At 33.9% G+C, this 21,817-nt stretch overlaps 1 protein-coding gene across 2 annotated transcripts in view; it reads left to right on the forward strand.

Moving 5' to 3' along the window:
* ATF2 (activating transcription factor 2) overlaps positions 1-21,817 on the forward strand; it is a 79,708-nt gene that overhangs the window by 34,892 nt on the left and 22,999 nt on the right. The window contains exons 5-10 of one of the 2 annotated variants that reach the window (XM_068969409.1): positions 798-894; positions 3,909-4,027; positions 4,155-4,283; positions 7,961-8,139; positions 9,644-9,758; positions 12,943-13,029. In XM_068969409.1, coding sequence (XP_068825510.1) covers positions 798-894; positions 3,909-4,027; positions 4,155-4,283; positions 7,961-8,139; positions 9,644-9,758; positions 12,943-13,029 — 726 coding nt within the window. The remainder of the gene's footprint in view (positions 1-797; positions 895-3,908; positions 4,028-4,154; positions 4,284-7,960; positions 8,140-9,643; positions 9,759-12,942; positions 13,030-21,817) is intronic. The other variant, XM_068969410.1, reaches the window with a different exon arrangement.

The following is a 21,817-nucleotide window of genomic DNA, read 5'->3' on the forward strand; positions in this document are numbered from 1 at the left end:
GCTCTATATTTCAGTTGTAAATGTTGCTAAAGATAAGGAGCATCTTCATAAAGATTGATATCCAGACACAGGAGATATTTAAACAATGTATGTATTATATTGTAATCATAAATGTCACCTTTAGAATGTAGGACCTATCAAAGTTAAGTGTAGCTTTAGAAGTAATTTTGCTTCATTTTTTTATATGAGTATGATAAAAAATGTAAAACCACTTTATTCTAAGTTAAATTTTTTATTTTAAAATGAATTGCTTTATTGTATTCACTGCTATTTCTTTGCTGGATTATAATCAAGGCATTCTTTTTTTATGTGGTAACATAAAGCACCTGATTTACTTCTTAATTTGTCCAGGAGTAATATTTTTATAAGCAAGTTCTCATTTTAAAAGTGGTAAGTAACCTGAAATCTAAGTAAAATAACAATACTTTCTTCAAAAGTCATTATACCATGGAGTATATATTTCTACTATGATATGGCAAAATTAACAGTGGTCTATTTTTAGTGTCCAAATGAAATTTATGTAAAGTTTCTTTGCCTCAGGTTTTTTTTAAATGCTCTCAAATGAGTTACATGACCTAGTATTATCATTATTGCTCATTCTTGGGTAATGAGTTTCTCTATGATTGAGACCTAGTATGTTTATCTATACTAACAGTAGATTCTTTATTGTTAACAAACGGCTATGTCTTTGTTAATGGTGGTTTTACATGTTGTTGTGGAAATGAAAATTTCCTTATCATTTAACTTATTTGATCAAATTGAAAATCTTAACTATATTTTAAAACTTTTTGCCACAGCGTTTTACCAACGAGGATCATTTGGCTGTCCATAAACATAAACATGAGATGACACTGAAATTTGGTCCAGCACGTAATGACAGTGTCATTGTGGCTGGTTAGTATATGCTTTTATTAATAGTTTATATACATATTTCACCTGGAATGTGCACAATTTTTGTGTATTCTCTGTAAATAATATAGTCTGGTGATATTCCAATAACTTCATTTACAATAAATGTTGGCAACATGTATTTTACCCATTACATTTTCATGTTTCCTTCTGACCATTCATTTCACTTTTTTGTATAGTTTTCGAATGTAGACTTCAATATCATTTTTTGTGGAAGTTAATTAGGATCTGGGAGCATTCATACCATTTCCAGAATTTACATTTAACTGATAATTCAGTTAACGTGATGTTTAGTCATTGTTTCTTTTAGCTGTTTACATCTACTTTACAGTGCTATGTAAAGCTAGAAAATGGTCAGGCTTCTCCTGTTGGAGAAAGCAGTTAGCAGACTTATTCATTAGGATTTTGTTTATGTTTCTGTTTGGACTAAACATCTGTGTTAATAAATGGGGCTTAAATTCAATCAGTGCTTTTTATTTTTGTATGTTGCTCCTATGAACATACTGTATCACCTAAATGGATGATTATCTTTCAGTATGTGAAGAGAGAAGCCCAGTGCATGCACTGATTTATTGTCCTTCCATGCTGTCAGCTACTTCTTTTTTGGGTATTTATAGATGCATACCTCTCTGTATATGTATACACATAGAAGTATTGTGATAAAATGATTTTATAAAAAATTTAATATATAAATTTCAGTGCTTTTGTCATAACCACAGTCATATATTAAAAATATTCAAATTAATGTTTTAATTTTTTTCTCTTGTAAAGCTTAGGTTATACTATTTGTAAGTTTAGAATTATACCTAAATATTGAATATTATTAATACTTTATTACCCAGCTTGAAATCAAATTATCTCTCTTAAGCATTGTATATGATAATGAGGAAAAAAGATAATTCTTATTATTCAGTATCAAGATTTTTGTCTTGAAAAAACTGGAGGTAACAGATAATTCACCAAAAAACAATTTGTTTAGGAAAAATGTAGGGGAACACTCAGCACATCTTCATTTCTATAAGTAAAAGGAAGCAGGTAAGAGTGTGGTATGTATTCCTTTAAAATACCGTGTATCAGATATTGAGAGAGAAAACCAAAAATGCAAACAAAATAACTACAGCCTGGAAGTTTCACTCCCCTGGGCATGAAGGTCTTTCCTTCTCTGGAACTTCTTGCCTTAGAGCCGTATCTCTCTCTGTAACCTTTAACTCAAAAATATTTTGAGATTGGTTTCTAGAACTTACTTTCCTATCTGTTTACATTTAATGTGCTAGAAAAGTAGAACACATCTAAACATAGCACTTGACTTGTTTTAACTAAATATATTTGAGTAGTATAGCGTAACTGTGTAAATAATAGTGCATGATGCGTGTGATATATATTTGATGATCAATAGCCAAAAACCATATGCATGTTTAAACAATTGTGCCTGTGTTGACTTTTTCCTTTCCAAGCCTGATCATTACAGTAATTGCTGATAAAACATGATTTTTGCATATGTATTTTATTTTTAAGACTCCTCTCCCTTTAATTGGCGAAAGCAATGGCACCCCATTCCAGTACTCTTGCCTGGAAAATCCCATGGACGGTGGAGCCTGGTGGGCTGCATTCCATGGGGTTGCGAAGAGTCGGACACGACTGAGCGATTTCACTTTGACTTTTCACTTTCATGTATTGGAGAAGGAAATGGCAACCCACTCCAGTATTCTTGCCTAGAGATTCCCAGGGATGGGGGAGCCTGGTGGGCTGCCGTCTGTGGGGTCGCACAGAGTCGGACACAACTGAAGCGACTTAAGAGCAGCAGCAGCTCCCTTTAATACAAAATAGGAACCTTCTCTTAGGCATAGACAAATCTTTTGAGCATGAACAGAAGAGTCAAATTTAGGTTCAGTTTACTATTGCAATCATGATGGATGGACCTAGGTTGATACAAGAATGCTGGGCCCTTATTATAATACCATTTTGTATGTCTTTCGGGGAGTATAGGTTATGTACATTGCAGACTATTAGGTAAAAAGATGACAAAAAGTCCTTCAGTAAGTTTGATACTACTACTACTGTCTGAGGTAGGCCTATATTATATCTAATGTGTATGACAAATAGATAATTTTAGTGTAAAATATTCATATGTAGTAAACACATTAATACTCTCTGTATACGTTGGGTTGAGGGTGATGATAAAACAGTAAGTGATGCCCACTCTAGGGATCCAGTAATTAACAAATACATATTTTAATTTCACAGAAGGTTTTATGAGTATTATATCTTAAACCAGGAGTCAGTCTTATACTTTTTAGTTTAAGCTAGATCCTTGATGTAACTTACAAAGTTGATGCCCTAAAGTATATAAAATGTGAATAGAATTGAATGTGCTATTAATCATAATCAGTGTGAGCAAACAGCCTTGAAAATAATAAAACTAAACAGGCAAAATTCATAACTTAGCTGTTTTTCATTCAGTGTAGACCTTAACTAGCTATTGTTTTGTAATTGATATGTGCTCACGTGTACACCCAGTTTGTGTTTTAGTGCAACACTGTTTTATCTTAAGCCTGCTTTCATAATAGATTATGAACACTAGTGGAAGGGCCAAGTTAAAGCAATTATACATGTTCTTGTCTTAGTTTTCCCCAAATTGCATGTATTTTAAGTATTTGTAAGTTTTAATAGTGTAAATTTTTAAAAAAATTTGTGTTAAATAATGATAATAGTTTATCTCTGAATAGAGGATGCTTATGTCCCTCTACTCAGAACATGTGGAATAAGGAACAAGAAGGAATTCTTCTCATACTTTTATTGTTCATAAAGTTGGAGGAAATACCTTAAACTGCAACAAGAACTTAACCAAATTTTGTTTGCTTTAAAGGAAGAGGTCTTTCCAAAGAGAATTAACAGCTGACTGAACCAGTCCTGCTAATTCATTAATTTACTAGCTAAAATACTTTAGAGTCCGGTATGATACTTAAATCTGTGTAATTACTTATTGACATTTATTTCAGATCAGACCCCAACACCAACAAGATTCTTGAAAAACTGTGAAGAAGTGGGTTTGTTTAATGAGTTGGCAAGTCCATTTGAGAATGAGTTCAAGAAAGCCTCGGAAGATGACATTAAAAAAGTATGTTATTAGCCATGAAATTAAGAGTGCTTCTGACAGAACAGTTTTCACTTGTTGCTTTCTTATTTTAGATATACTGATTGGCTGTTTTTAAACTCCTAACACTTTGTTTAATTTGCATTTTTAGATGCCTCTAGATTTATCTCCTCTTGCAACACCCATCATAAGAAGCAAAATTGAGGAGCCGTCTGTTGTAGAAACAACTCACCAGGATAGTCCTTTACCTCACCCAGAGTCTACTACCAGTGATGAGAAGGTTAGAAGTTTGTATTTACAGAAGAAACTCAAACTAAGTGGAAAAAAAAATCAGCATTCTCAGTAAAGTCTAATATTTGATCTAGATAAAATTTTAATGTAATACGCATTAATCAGCATCAGGTTGTACTTGCCTTACATGTGAAACCCTGTGAATACTAAGAAATTTTAGGGAAAGAAGATAATTTGTTTATATATAATTTTTTATGACAAATTATTGGAGAGAATAGTAGTCATTTAAGATAAACCTGTTATTTTTTTAGAGGATACATAAATTTATAAATTTAATTTCTCTGGATTTTGCTTTTTTTTTTTGCTACTTTCGTACAGTGACAGCTTAATTAAGAATCTTTGCAACTAAAAATTGTTTGAACAAAGGTTATATAGACTTTTAAAAGGTTAAAGGAATAGCTACTTACTTCAGCAGTGATCTTTGGTAATAGCAACTAATAGGATGACGATGACACTGTCTTACTTGGTATAGTCTTTTTGTAGTAATTTAGTGCCTCATTCCTAGATCTGACTACTTTGGTACCTGGGACCAACTGGGGTATATTATGTGCTGAGTTACCATTATTACAGATATTTCTCAATTAATGTTCATTCATTAGCACATCTAGTAAACATTTATTTGGAGGCATGGGGCACAATAAAAGGCAATGACAGTGTTCTTTTGCAGGTTATGTTACTCTAAAATCATAGCCTAACTAATGGACTTTTGCCATGGCAGAGGAGCTAGAAGTAAGGCAGGAAAGGTAACTATTCATTGATGCCTAGGAATAAACGCTTTGACCATTAGGTGTTTTGTATTTTTTTATTTACTTATAATAAAAGTACATTCTCATTATTAAAAAACTTTAAGAATCCAGAAAAATATAAGAAAGAAATTACCTTTTACCCCATAACTGAGCTGTAAGAATTACTAATATTTTGAAACATTTTTCCTAGATATATGCATAACCTTTATACATAGAAATATACATATATATATTGGGCTTCTGTAGTGGCTCAGATAGTAATGAATCTGCCTGCAGTGCAGGAAACCCGAATTCAATCCCTGGGTTGGGAAGATCACCTGGAGGAAGGAGTGACTACCCACTGGAGGATTCTTGCCTGAAGAATTCCATGGACAGAGAGGAGTCTGGCAGGCTACAGTCCATGAGGTTGCAAAGAGCTGCCTAACACTTTCACACATATACAAGTGAATAGTTACATAGAAGTATAAAGGGATAAAAAGATAAATATCAAGAAGAACCATAGTTTACTTTTTTATATCATGTTTTAGACAGCAGTAATGAAGATTTTCCCATGCCATTAGAAAATTTTCCAAAGTCATTATTTTTAATGGTTGCACTTTATTTTGTCATTATCATAATGTATTTACAGATCTTGAATGTAAATATTGTTTCCACATTATCACAGTTATAAGAAATGCTATTAAATCTTTGATATAAATATCTTTTACCTAGAGAATATTCCAGTCCCTTCACAATCAACAGTTTTTCCTGCTGGTTGCTGCTTTAGCTCTCTTAGGGGTACTTCTTCCTGCATTCTTCAGTCATTAGCTCACACTGGGCAGGGCTTAGTTATTGGAATAGTTCTAAGAAGTAAATTCTGAGCCCCCTTCTTTCTCAATTTTTTCCTTCTTAAATGCTCTCATCCAGACCTGTAACTTTAAAAACCATCTACCTGGTTTCCAAATTTGTATCAACCCAGATATTTCCCAGATTTCCATATTCATATGCAGCTCTGTCTTGACATTTCCCTTTATGTGTCATGTTAAATGTAGTATGTCTAAATTAGAGCCCTTCCCCCCCCACAGTCTTCTTCATCTCAGTACATTTGCTCTCCATCCACCTAGTTGCTCTGTCCAAAAATAAAGAATACTTAATTCCCTCTTTTTCTTCTCAATGAAACCAGTAGCATATCTTACCAAACCTACTTCCTGAATATATCCTTAATTTATCTCTTTCATCTTCACTGTCACAACTGTAGTCCAAATCATCTTTTACTTGGATTATTGTTACCTTCTAATAATTGTTAATAATTATTTATTAATATATTGTTCAGTTAATAAAACTTTTAACAATTACCAGGACTTTCTACTTCCATCTCCAACCTATTTTCCATTAGCTGTATATTTTTCTTAATTGGTGGCTTTGTTTTTCTTTTTTAAATTCTTTTTAATTGAAATGTAACAAACATGCAGAAAGTGTCCAAACACAAGCATATACAGAATACTTACATTTATGTAGATGTATATCTGAATATATATGTATGTGAGTGAGAGTCACTCACCAGAATACTGGAGTGGGTAGCTATTCCCCTCCAGGGGATCTTCCCAACCCAGGGATCAAACCCAGGTCTCTTGCATTGCGGGTGGATTCTTTACCAGCTGAGCCACCAGGGAAGCTAGACTGTATATTTTTAATATGTCACTTCCGTGCTTAAAATCCTTCAGTGGTTTGCCTTTGCATTTAAGGTAATTCACACTTCTCCGTAAGCCATCATTGATTTAGACTTGTATTCTTATCCAACCTCACCTCATTCCTTTCCTATGATAGTGTTCATCAGATATTCTAAGCTTTTTCCTCCCTCAAAGACATTGCTCTTGGTATTGCTTCCTTCTCCCTAGAATGCGGTCCTCATCTTTTCAGTACCAGTTCAAATGCCAGTTTTCAAAGAAGCTCACTTTACCTCACTATGCTATCTAAAGTAGCCAACTCCAACTTTCCCTCAGTTAATCTCTCATGATTTATTGATATTATGTTATACTGTTAGTCTGTAAGACATTACTGTCCAAACTTTTCTTGTTTGTTTTACTTGTTTACTGTCTCTTTTCCTCCTAGTCCTTCAGGGCATGTTGTAATTTCTCAAACTTGTCAAGTAAACGAAGTTCCAGTAGTACTAGTTTATCTTTCTTCCTGTGTAGCTTAATAAAATTGTGAGAATAAATGGCAGTATAAAGGCAAATTCAAGGAACATGGTGGACCAATTTTTATACTAGTTATGGAGTTCTGGATAATCTGTTTTCTAATCTGTAAATTGGGGGAAAGACCATCTATAAGGTTCCATGTTTTTCTTTACTTTGGAAAGATCTTACTACAATAGTTTAGTTTTACATTCAAGGTATTAATATTACTTCACCTTTTGATACTGAGAAATTATTGGTAATGTAGAGATAGTTACCTGAAATTGGCAAACATTTGTATTATTTAAAAAAATTTTTAACATTTCTATTATTGAATTGATATCAACTATAAAAGAGTCTCCTGGACCTACTTCTTCTTTATACAATATAATGATGGAGTAGGACAAGGAAGTCCCATCTGGATTTTAAGTTTTGTACTTCCATGAGAATGGAATTGTAGTTTTATTTTTTACTAGAATTCTCATGGAGTTATATAACCAAGTTGCCCAGCCTAATTTATTTCTAGATTGATGGTAAAACAAGTTGTACTGAAAAAACCACTCAGATGTTTTTTAAATTAAAATATTAACACTGCATTTGAAACAATTTTCTCATAATTAACTTTAAATAAATATTAATATATTTTGGGGTGATACTAAGTACTAAGTTTGTGGGGGTTTTTTAAGACACGTCATTCTATTCATTAAGGTACATGAATTGACTTGGATTTTTAAATTTCATTGTTTCTCCATCTCATTATTAAATAGGAAGTACCATTGGCACAAACTGCACAGCCTACATCAGCTATCGTTCGTCCAGCATCTTTACAAGTTCCCAATGTGCTGCTTACAAGTTCTGACTCAAGTGTCATTATTCAGCAGGCAGTACCTTCACCAACGTCAAGTACTGTAATCACCCAGGCACCGTCCTCCAACAGGCCAATTGTGTAAGTGATTTGGGCCAGTCACTGAATTTTATGAATTGTTAAGTTTTTGTTTTCATGGTTTTCCTAAGACATTTAATTATTCTAATTGTGGCCTTAGTTTTGTGTGTGTGTGTTAATCATTTTTGCATGCTTTTATTTTTGGAAAAAATACTTGGGTAATTTTTTTTTTAATATGAATGTTTTCTAACACATTAGAAAACATATACAGAGCTTAATTTTAAAGACAAATTAACACAGATTGTGATTTTAAGATGGTCTCTTATTTTCATGCTGTTTTACACAAAACACATAAGATTATCTTTATCACTAGATAACATTTCTTTCAGGGCTTCCCTGGTGGCTCAGATGGTAAAGCATGTGCCTGCAATGTGGGAGACCTGGCTTTGATCCCTGGGTCAGGAAGATCCCCTGGAGAAGGGAATGGCTACCCACTCCAGTATTCTTGCCTGGAGGAATCCCATGGACAGTGGAGCCTGGCAGGCTATTGTCCATGGTGTTGCAAAGAGTAAGATTCAACTGAGCGACTGACACAAAACATTTCTTTCAGTTTTTACAGGGAGCTCTCAAGAGCTTTCTGATAAGAATTTCTCTCAGTTAATATATTGCAGTTTGTTCTCTAAGTAAATTCGTAGCTTTCCCCATTTTTTTTCCTTTTTTTCTACACTGCTTACATACATTGTGCATTTAAGATGCCATTAAAACTAATTAAATTTTACAGTGTGCTTTGCAGTGGTTCAGAAATGTTGGTTTAATTACTTGAGCAGCATATATACACCATGTATGATTTTTTGTGGGTATTTTGTTCATTTTATGAGAAATGGTATCAAGTTTGCATCTGTCACATGGACATTTTCCTTGGGCTGGACCTCTTGTTCGTTTTTTTTTCTTCCAGTTTTATTGAGATATACAGTGAACGCTTAGGGCTTCCCAAGTGGCGCTAGTGGTAGAGAACCCACCTGCCAGTGCAGGAGACATAAGAGATGCTGGTTCGATCCTTGGGCCAGGAAGATCCTCTGGAGAAGGAAGTGGAAACCCACTCCAGGATTCTTGCCTGGAAAATTCCATGGACAGAGGAGCCTGGCAAGCAGCTGTAGTCCATGGGGTTGCAAAGAGTCAGACATGACTGAGCACACCACACACATACACATTACATCCCTAGTACTTATGTGTCTCCAACTATAAGTTAGTATCTTCTGACCACCTTTGTTACCATACAGGGATGATATTACATTATTAATGATTATATTCTTCACACTGCGAATTCATTCCTGTGACTCATTTACTTTGCAACTGGAAGTTTGTACCTCTTAATTTCTCTCATCCCTCCATTCCCTTCCCTCTGGCAACCACCTGTCTGTTCTGTTTCTCTTCTGTTTTGTTTATTAATTTTTTAGATGTCTCCAGAAAATTTATTTTTAAATTATAGTAAAAATACTTTTATATTTTTTAGACATCATTGATACGGATTTCTTTTTTCCAATTGCCCTTCTTTTGTTTTCCTTAGTCCTGTACCAGGCCCATTTCCTCTTCTGTTACATCTTCCTAATGGACAAACCATGCCTGTTGCGATTCCTGCATCAATCACAAGTTCTAATGTGCATGTTCCAGCTGCAGTCCCAGTAAGTTTTTAGACTATTTAATATTTTCTTTATAGAAAACTGATCTTTATAATCAGAAAATACACTTGGGGCTGCTTGATTAGTTTATGAAACTGAATTCAACAAAATAATTAGTGTTAAGTAATATTTACTCATTGATATTTACTGTGATAGCATAAATCTTTCAAGGCAAACATAACTGGATAAATAACATTTTTCAATCCTTGAAATCTTAATTGTTTTCCTTTTATTTTTAGTATTAAGAACTAACTGCTAAGGTTCAAGAGGGAGAGGACATATGTATACCTATGACTGATTTATGTTGCTGTATGGCAGAAACCAGCAAAATTCTGTAAAGCAATTATCCTTCAATTAAAAAATAAATTAAAAAAATAAACGTAAGGTTGAATTTTTTAAAAAAACTAATTCCTTATTCAACCCATTTCAATTTGCTAGATTTGTAGAATTCAAATATTAACATAGGGGACTTCCCTGGTGGTACAGTGGCTAAGACTCTGCACTCACAATACAGTGGGCCCGGGTTCAATCCCTAGTTAGGGAACTAGATCCCACGTGCCTCAACAAAGATCAAAGATTCCAGGTACCACAACCAAGACCCAGCACAGCCAAACAAATAAAAATAAATGTATTAAAAAAAAATATTAACATAGATCTCTGTTTTGTAAGAAGATATTTATACTGGAACATTTATCAGGTAACTCTATGTTATTTTGATTATTAGAGAAATTGTTTATAAAAGCATTCTGAACTTCTATGGTCATGTTGGGTTTATGGAATTCCTTTGCTGTCCCAAGCATGTGAAAATCTAAATGGTCTACTAGAATGGACAATAGATAGTTCCCACTTTTCCTAATGAGAAGATCAAAAAGAAGTTTTTTGAGGGGCATGTTAATTATATAAATGTTAAAAGACATAGTAGTTAAATATCTACTTATACTATTCAGTAACTTAGTATTTAAAGGCACATTCTTTGGAATAATATATTATAAATAATGCTTTTTTTCTATTCTCACATTTCATAAAATAACAGAATCTTCAAATGTGTCTTTAATATTCAAGTTTTTGTCATTAGAACCACTTTTTAAGGAACCTCACAAAGTTTTCCAAAACACATTATTTTCATCCTCATCTAAATAATTTCAGTGTAACAGTTTTTGAATCTACTATTATAATCCTGGAAATCTTACATTAAGTCCTAATACTCAAAAATACAGTCTCTTTTTTTCACCTTGTAGATAGATATTTCTGGTCAGTACAATATAATCATTTATTGTATAGTTTTTAAAAATTATTTTTAAAATCCTCCTTACACTTTTGGTGAGATTATATCCTCAGAACACTTTTGGTGAGATTATATTCTCATGAATATTAACTAAAATTAATATTAAATACTTACTTTATTAACTAAAGTGACCTTTCTAAGTATCCAAAATTAGCATTGATTGTAATATTTCAGATATTTCCACATAGTCAAGGTAATGTGTTGTCTTCAAATGGAATTTTGTAGCTCAAAATGCATTATTTGAGAGTTTTATAAGGACTCAAATATAAGGTGACTACTCTCTTTTCTCCAGATATTTTTGATGGGGAAACATTCTTGTATCTGGGTTTATATGGTATCCTGTTAAATGTAACTGCAGTGAGAGAAACTGAAATGAAAAAGAGATATACTTTAGTATACAATAACTAATCATTCAGTGTTGATATTACGTTCTTTTAAAAGAAGGCAAAAGACAATGGAAAATCTGTTAAGTAGTAGTATTAGTGAAATTACTATAGGTGATTAGGTTCTCCTTTGTCATTATGCTTTATTTAATGTATTAAAGAACTTTCATGTATATATTTTATAAATTTTATATGTATATATTTTAGAAAAGCATAGTTCATATGTATATATTTTAGAAAAGCAAAGTTCATTGTTGAAATTACTTTTTATGCCTAGTTATACAAGTTTTAACATTCTTTCTCATTCAAAATGGGGGTGTGACAGATCTGTGAGAAATTTTGCATCACTCTGAATATTATTCATTTCTATAAGAAGGAATTATTAAAAAAGTAAATTATGAAAATTGAAGATTAAAAATGAATATCTCAGAAAAATTGACAATTTTTGAAGGATAAATCAGGATTAAGATCATTAAGGGTTCAGATACATTTTTCTGATTCTGCAGTCTCAAATAATTTTATCAATGATTATATTTATATTAACAATATAAATAGTAATATATTGGGTTGGCCAAAAAGTTCATTCAGTCCTTCCCCATAAGATGGCTCTAGTGGCACTCAGTTGTCTTTAATTTCATTTGAAACAATTTTGTTAGATTATATTGTGACAGCTGTCATATCAGTGTAAAAAAAAATTGTAATCAGTGAATTATAGCCATTTTAATACTGAAGATGAAAGAACAACATTTTCAACACATTTATGCTTTATTATTTCAAGAAAGGTAAAAACACAATTGAAATGCAAAAAAAAAAAAAGACTTGTGTAATAAATGAAGAAGGTGCTGTGTCTGATAGAACGTGTCAGAAGTGGTTTGTGAAGTTCGTGCTGGAGATTTCTTGCTGGACAATGCCCCATGGTTGGGTAGTCCTGTTGAAATTGATAGTGATCAAATTGAGGCATTAATTAAGAATACTCAATCTTATATCATGAGTTTGATAGCTGACATACTCAAAATATCCAAATCAAGCACTGAAAATCATTTGTACCAGCTTGATTAATCATCACTTTGATATTTGGGTTCCATGTAAGTGAAGTGAAAAAAACCTTCTTGACTGTTACTTCTACATGTGATTAGAAAGGTAATGAAACCATTCCATTTTTTAAACAAATTATAACGGGAACCTAGAACAGTTCTTTGCTCAAAAAGATAAAAGTTTTGGGAAGACAGAATCATTAACTTGTCTGAAAAATGGCAGAAGGTAGTGGAACAAAACAGTGAATATGTTGTTCAGTACAGTTCTTGATGAAAATGAAAAATGTGTCTTATTTTTACTTTAAAAACAGAAGGAACTTTTTGGCCAACACAATACATACTTTCTGTTAATGTATAATATATTGTCATATACATATTAATATATACTTATTATGTAAGTTATTATAGCAGCCATTTTGCAAATAAAGTACAAATCTCATTTTGAATATATTCTCTAGTAATTATTTTTCAATATCTTCTGATAGCTTGTTCGACCAGTCACCATGGTGCCTAGTGTTCCAGGAATTCCAGGTCCTTCCTCTCCTCAACCAGTGCAGTCAGAAGCAAAAATGGTAAGCAAGATTTTGTTTGTTCTGTACATATCTTGACCCTGTTTTGAATTAGCTTTTTCAATTAAAGCCCACTTCAGATGTACAATTTAGATCAAATTTTATAAATTTGTGGGCTGTATTACATTATAGGGGCACCAGAAAGTTTGGAAAAGGAAAGTTTTAATTAGCATAGTGATAGGGTACTGGTACTTGAAAGCAAATAAATGGATTGGGAGTAAAGTTCTAGTTTTTATCATTGGTTTGTCTGATGTTTGATGTGGCTTTTTAGGCAAACTCCTGCTGGAGGCTAGGGATATTGCAGCTGAAACTAGAAGTAATGAAGGCAGCGCTGACATAATGAATGACTTTAAACAGTCATACAAATGAATAGAACAGTATTAAGAAAAAACTCTGAAATAGTGTACAGGTTAGTAAACAGTATATATAAAGGAAAACCATATTTTTGACTTATGTTTCAGGCACTAAGAAATCAACGTTAAGGGGTAAACTATAGAGTAGGAAGCAGAAGACATATTTTCATTTTACTCATAATTCTTCTGTTCACTACCCCCAAACAAGCCACTTTAATTTTTCTGAGACTCACCCTCATCTGTAAAATAAAGGGATTAAACTTTGATTCCTGGGGTCTTTCTTAGCCTTAAATCTTTCTCACTTGCTAATCATCTTAGTAGATGACCTGAAGCTGCTGCTGTGAGTGGGAGGATCAGTGGGGTAATTTTCTTTTAAATCAAAATAATTCTCCCTTCTACAATTTAACGTACTTTAGAGCTAATTTTTAACTAAAATCAATCGATAGTTGTTAGACACCTATTATTTGTTTCAGTTATATGCTAGGCACTACACTGACATTATAAATTTGTACCCATAAAAACCATTATGTATTATTGCAAGGCTTTAAATTTTTTACTGCTATTCTCCATTAATGCAAATAATTAGTCTGAATTTGGCATGTGAGAACTTTTTTTTAACAGTAAAACTTATATACTGTCTGAATAAATAATAGTTGGTTGAAGAGTATTAAAATTAGCTGGTTATTGATGATAGTGAAAAAACTTGAAAATCCAAGAGGAGAATTTTTCATGTGACACCATGTTTAGGTCAAAGCCATGGAACTAACTAAGATGAATCTTTTTCACCTGATAGCAGAAGGCCTTCACTGGGAATGTGTTTTACACTTCCTACTTAATGTAACTAGTATAATGAAAAATTGAATTAGTGAGAACTGTGTAGAAGAGAATAGAAGTTAAAGAGATCCTATTGTTGTTCTCTGCATCTCAGAATACTTTTACATATTCAGTGGACTTTCCCTCCACAGTTTGTAAAGAACAGATCAGATTTAAAGAAATACTTTTGGCTATAAGATAGAAACTAGTAAGCTTCCCTGAATAACTGAATAAATTTGAGAAATTTAATTAGTAAGAATAAAAATACTTTGTATGCTTGTACACTGAAAAGTACCAAAGCTGTATTTCACATGTTTATGTATGAAACACAGTGATAGGTTGAAGGCCCCCCAAATTGCATGGGGAGTCACAAATTGCGTCGCTTAAATTTAACAGTCCAATTAAATTTCTTAGTAAAATATTGCTAACATATAAAATAGCCATATTTAGGTGATTACCTGTTTAAATTGGGATAGTAAATAAGATTGTCCTATTTTTTAATTAAATAAAAAGATTCAGAAATTAGCCTCCCCCCTCCTTTTTTTTAAGCTTTTTGTTATGGAAGATTTCAAGTATTATATACAAAGTAAATAAGATTCTGTAATGAATCCCCATGTACTCATCACCCAGCTTCAATTATTAGCAGTGTAACTGTTGTTCTTCCTCAGACCACTCCTTACCCTCACTGAATTATTTTTTAATAAGCCTTTCTTAAATGTAAAATTTACATAGATTGAAACGGACCAATTTAAACTGTGCAATTTGAGTGCATTCATGTAACTCACCTCTATTATGGTATAGAACATTAACATCTACCCACGTTTATTTATGTCCCTTCCCTCAGTCCATCTCCCCCAGCTGTTAATATTTATCAACAGCAATGTAAATAAAATCAATATATACTCTTGCATTCAGCTAAGTATATGTCTGTGAAACTTATCCATGTTGTTGTGTGTATTGTAGTTTCTTTCTATTGCTGAGTAGTTTGCTGTGAGTATACCACAATTTCTTTATCCATTCTTCTGTTGGTAGAACTTTGATTGGTTTGGTTTGATTGTTTCTAAACTTGAATTAAAATGTCAGTGTCATTGATTTTCTTATTTTATTAAGCATCGGGGGGCTAAAAAGATTTACTAAATAAATAGTTGTATAATTCTAATGGGAGAAAGTTGAGACTAGGTTCATATCCTAGTGCACAGAGGTTTTTTAATGATCAGATAAATGATCATGGGATTGGATTCTTTTCTCTGTCAGTGATAGAACTCTGAATTTCATTCTCTCCAAATGAATGGTCCCCAGCTCACATCCCCTAGATTCATGTTACATGTTAAATAATTTTTCTGACTTTTTACCAGTCTGAAGCCCCCCAGCAAACATTATAATTTCTTCTTTCACTGCTTCAATTGGATTTTGCTTTGTTGTTTTCAACTCTGAAAATATTTAAACATCCTCCCTGTTTGATTTTGCATCTCTGTTAAGGATTTATTTGACCTTTGTGGTCACAGTCTGTTAATGTTAAATAGTACAACAATAGTAACTCTGCTAAAATGTGGTTAAAAAATAATGTATGAGAAATGGCACCATTGGAACACAGAACAATAAGTAGTACACTATAGCTGAAGAGAAACTTATTTGTATCCTAAGATAGCCAAGGATGCTTTTGCGGTGGCCTGGTTTTCATGTGCCCAGTGCTTACTGGAAGATTTATATGCATTGTGTTTGTTACAAATATTTAAAGAAGATCTTTCTTTTTTTATGAAGAAATTCTTTCAGGACAAGTTGTGCTTGTTTTGTTTTTTAAGAACTTTAAGTCTTTGGAAAAGTAAAAACTTAGTTTAAGTAAAAATGTATGGGGGGTCCACAAATAAAAGATTACCTAGTATTTTTTAATACTCTAGGAAAATTCCTGGGATCTACTGTTTTCTACAAAATTTCACTGGCTCTCACCAAATGTAGATATAGTTGAAGGGTTTTGTTTGTCATTAAGCACATTAAACCATAGATATTTGCTACCTGTGTTACTCTTCTAAAAAAACCAAATTTCCTATGTAATATTTGTAATCAAAAAGTAACTCATCTGAATAAGAAAATGTTAACCATCCAGGAATTTCATTTAAGAAGATTTAGTTAAGTATTTAAGTTGTATTCCCCAGAATCATTTCTTTAAGACTTGGGTGACAAACTGAGAGATCTTTGCACGCAGTGGGTAGCTGGTAGGTCTTCTGCAGGGGGTTTCTACTGAGAGCTGACAGAGGGCATCTTGGCAAATGTTCAGAAACCTCCATTAACTTAGTTGGGCCCTGCATGGAGTCTCATGTTCAGCAGAATTCTTCTGACCTCCCTCTGCATGCCAAGCTAATCAGCAAACACCAAATGAGCCCACTCCAACAAAACAGACTCTCTCCCAACCTACTTCGTTTTCATATGTTCTCTGGGGGTGGGGAGCAAGATTTCACAAGGACTGATGATGCTGCAAAGACCACAATAATGATAATTAACTTGCTGAATTTAGAAGATTATGCTGTTAATTAGTTGCAAAATAAAGATAAGTAATAGAGCAGCAGATGGTAGGATAACACCCAGGAGAAGGAGGGTTATTACTCTGATGAGCTTTTGTGGTGCTTATGAAATATGGATCTGACTTTTTCATAAATTGTTTCTAGAGAACATTGTGTTTTTCTTTGAACTATGATTGAGTAATTTATTCCTACCAGGTACTGACAGATGTGATAAAAATTTGCTTTCATGGGTACAACATATAACATAGAATTTGAATAACATTATTTTTAGCAGATTACCTCTTAAGATGGATCTCAGATTGGTCAGCACAACAAGACTATATTCACTTTTTTTTTTCCTACATTTACTCTTTAATTGACACAGTCTTTAAGACAAAAAGTTTTCAACATAGTAGCTGAATTTTACAACACTAAAATTTAACTCTAACATTAAAGCACTAGTCTGCTTAGAAAATAGTAATAAAGATTTTCGCTTTCTTTCCTTTAGTTTAAAATTAAAATTATGCCTAGCTTTTATTATACATACATATTAGAGAATATAGACTTGTTAAATCTTATATAATTTCTCTGAGTACTTAATCTTCATTTACTTATATTAGATTTCTCTATTGATAGAATTTTGATCCAGTAATGGACAGACCAGTGTCTGATACTCTTAATGGTTACTAAAATATACTTAGAATACTTAATGTGAGGACTTCCCTGGTGGTCCAGTGGCAAAGACTCTGTGCCCCCAATGCAGTGGGCTGGGGTTTGATCTCTGGTCAGGGGACTAGATTCCACATGCTGCAACTAAGACCCAGCACAGCTAAATAAATAAATATTTTTTTAAAAAAAGAATACTTAATGTGAGACAAAAGCTCTAGTTTGAAAAACCTTTTGTTTAAAATATGTTTGTTCAGTGAAGCAGGAGTCAACAGACAGAATTTCTGGTCCTGGATCTGCTTCTAACTTGCTCTGTGATCCTAGGAAGTAACTTCACTCTTGGAGTCTTAATTTCTTTATCTATAAGATGGTAATTGGACTAACTGAGTAGCTCCAAAATTCTGTTGTAAAATAAATATCTATCATATTTATAGATGTTTTCATTAATTTGGGGGACCAAATTACCCTTCTTTAAAATGTCTCAACATATATGTAGGTGGATTGTAGATATCCTTACATTAGTTGTAAAACGTATATGAATCACCGTTTAAACAACTTTCTCCTAACCCACTGTAATTTTTTTAGCATACATTTGTTTTTAAATGTTTGTTTAAAAAAGTTTATAGTTAAAAAAAAAATCTGTAGTTCAGAGCAGTGTTAATTAACCCTTGAAAATCTTTTTCTTGCATTTTGTATCCAGTGGCACACTTCCAAGTTAGACCCATTGTAATCAATGTAACAGCATGGAGCAAACATTAGAGCTTCCTCACTGGATGAGTACTGTATACCCTAGGGCAGTCAAAAGAGGATAATGAATGAATACTGATGCTGCCTTTAAGTGCTCTATAAGGTAGTAACTTGCCCTACTAAAGATTATTCAAGAGAGTGATGTTTATGTACTTCAGACTCCCCTATGTGCAGTTACTGTATTTCATTAATTCTAAGAACTAAGCTCTTTACTATAAAACTTTAAATGCTCTTCAATTCTATGTTTTCTACCTAAGGACTTAAAAATGTTTTACCAACAAATAATTTACCAAGCTTCACATTTCAACCAGTACTTATATTTTTATACATTTTATATCCAGAAATGAAAGCCCTAACCTAATGCTATTATAGATTGGCTTTTAAAAGATGTAATTATGCACACTGACCACCTCCCCAGATCCTCCTCCTCCTGTTTATATGACCCACACTTTCAAATTCCTCTCTTTTTGCTTTCACTTCTTTGACCATTTAGTTTAAGTATTCCTTCCTGATTATAGCCAAGTACTGCTTTGGTCACCTACCTAATGAGTTTTAATCCATCTACTTCCACACATTATCCCATCAGTTATGAGTGTCCCAGTGTCCTGAATCTTAGCTGCTAATGTGGTTATTTCTGCTTGTTTATAAGAGAAGGAAGAAAAAATGGAACTGGGAATCTTAACCTGGATTCTGAAAGATGCAGTGTACCATGTGGTCTTGAGAATATATTTTCCAAAATGAAATACATCTGGAGGAATTCATGGTGGTCCAGTAGCTAAGACTCTGCGCTTAGACTCTTAAGACTCTCCGATGCAGGGGACCCAAGTTTGATCCCTGGTCAGATCCCACATGCCACAACTAAGAGTTTGCATGCTGCAACTAAGACCTGGCACAAATTAAATATTTTTTAAAAAATTTAATATACTAAATATTAAAAATTTAATTTAAAAATTTAAATATTTAGCTTCAGGCTGAGCTAAACCTGTCCTTAAAATGATCCCTGAGTACTTTTTTTCCTAAGTATATTTTGAAAATACAAAAGTAAAGGAACTCTTGTGATTCTTTGGTGTCCATACTCTTAACACCTGAACTGTGAAAATAGAGGGCTCAATTTTTGAAAAAGGTTAGGAAGCTGATAAAATAAGAAATCCTTATATAACTCAGGTAAGTTTTACTAGGTTGGTCAAAACTTTCCTTCCAAGGAGTAAGCATCTTTTAATTTCATGGCTGCAATCACCACCTGCAGTAATTTTGGAGGCCCCCCCAAAAAATCTGACACTGTTTCCCCTCTATTTGCCATGAAGTGATGGGACCAGATGCCATGATCTTTGTTTTCTGAATGTTGAGCTTTAAGTCAACTTTTTCACTCTCCTATTTCACTTTCATCAAGAGGCTTTTTAGTTCCTCTTCACTTTCTGCCATAAGGATGGTGTCATCTGCATATCTGCATATTCAAAAGCAGAGACGTTACTTTGCCAACAAAGGTCCGTCTAGTCAAGGCTGTGGTTTTTCCAGTAGTCATGTATGGATGTGAGAGTTGGACTGTGAAGAAAGCTGAGCGCCAGAGAATTGATGCTTTTGAACTGTGGTGTTGGAGAAGACTTTTGAGAGTCCCTTGGACTGCAAGGAGATCCAACCAGTCCCTTCTAAAGGAGATCAGTCCTGGATGTTCTTTGGAAGGAATGATGCTAAAGCAGAAACTCCAGTACTTTGGCCACCTCATGCAAAGAGTTGACTCATTGGAAAAGACTCTGATGCTGGGAGGGATTGGGGGCAGGAGGAGAAGGGGACGACAGAGGATGAGATGGCTGGATGGCATCACCGACTCAATGGATGTGAGTCTGAGTGAACTCCGGGAGTTGGTGATAGACAGGGAGGCCTGGCGTGCTGTAATTCATGGGGTTGCAGAGTCGGACACGACTGAGCAACTGAACTGAACTGAAGTTTTATATATTTAATCTTTACCTCAGCACTACAAGGAAGTTTTCATTTTTTCCAGTTTTACAGATAGTTTGTTCAGATAGTTTGAGACAGAGTTAATTTCTAAACAGTAAAGTATCTTCTCAGCTGTACACATTTTGTATGCTAATATACATATACAGTATATCTTATATATGCTAACCAGTGAAGAAACTAGGACTTTATGAACTGCTGTTTGCAGTTCATAAAGAAGTACTCAGTCAAAAAAGATGGGGAAAACATACCTAATCTGGGGTGATATGGCTTTAGTGGTTACAGTATCAGACTTGGCATTCTGAATCCTTCATGGCTGTCTTTTGCACCACTTGGCTTGCAGGATCTTAGGTCCCTGCCTAGGGATTGAACTTGGGCCTATGATAGGGACAGAGCGAAGTCCTAACCACTGGACCACCAGGGGATTCCCTTGGAGTTGTCTTTTGAAACGTCAAGCCACCCAGCCTTAGATTATCTTTCTTGATTTTTCCATTTTCTTTTTTTTCCCTTCTTTTTTTGGTGGGGGGAGGTAGGATAAAATACATAACATGTGCCATGGAAAAACTGCACTTTGAAAAGAAGGAGATCCAGATTTAAATCTAGGATCTTAACTAGCTTAATGGCTGTGTGACCTTGGGCAAATGATCTCTAGTGTCCTAATCTGCCAAATTCAGACTGAAATTGAAGAAAGTGGAGAAAACCACTAGACCATTCAGGTATGACCTAAATCAAATCCCTTATGACTATACAGTGGAAGTGAGAAATAGATTTAAGGCACTAGATCTGATACACAGAGCGCCTGATGAACTATGGATGGAGGTTCGTGACATTGTATAGGAGACAGTAATCAAGACCATCCCCAAGAAAAAGAAATGCAAAAAAGCAAAATGGCTGTCTGAGGAGGCCTTACATATAGCTGTGAAAGGAGAAGCAAAAGAGAAAAGGAGATACACCCATTTGAATGCAGAGTTCCAAAGAATAGCAAGGAGATATAAGAAAGACTTCCTCAGCAATCAATGCAAAGAAATAGAGGGAAACAATAGAATGGGAAAGACTAGAGATCTCTCCAAGAAAACTAGAGATACCAAGGGAACATTTCATGCAAAGATGGGCTTGATAAAGGACAGAAATGGTATGGACCTAACAGAAGCAGAAGATATTAAGAAGAGGTGGCAAGAATACACAGAAGAACTGTACAAAAAAGATCTTCATGACCCAGATAATCATGATGGTGTGATCACTCACCTAGAGCCAGACATCCTGGAATGTGAAGTCAAGTGGGCCTTAGGAAGCATCACTACAAAAAAGCTGGTGGAGGTGATGGAATTCCAGGTGAGCTATTTCAAGTCCTGAAAGATGATGCTGTGAAAGTGCTGCACTCAATATGCCAGCAAATATGGAAAACTCAGCAGTGGCCACAGGACTGGAAAATGTCAGTTTTCATTCCAATCCCAAAGAAAGGCAATGCCAAAGAATGCTCAAACTACCGCACAATTGCACTCATCTCACACAGGAGTAAAGTAATGCTTAAAATTCTCCAAGCCAGGCTTCAGCAATACATGAACCGTGAACTTCCAGATTTTCAAGCTGGTTTTAGAAAAGGCAGAGGAACCAGAGATCAAATTGCCAACATCTGCTGGATCATGGAAAAAGCAAGACAGTTCCAGAAGAACATTTATTTCTGCTTTATTGATTATGCCAAAGCCTTTGTGTGGATCACAATAAACTGGAAAATTCTACAAGAGATGGGCTTACCAGACC

This window comes from Capricornis sumatraensis, chromosome 3 (genome assembly GCF_032405125.1).
Source record: "Capricornis sumatraensis isolate serow.1 chromosome 3, serow.2, whole genome shotgun sequence".
Lineage (NCBI taxonomy): Eukaryota > Metazoa > Chordata > Mammalia > Artiodactyla > Bovidae > Capricornis > Capricornis sumatraensis.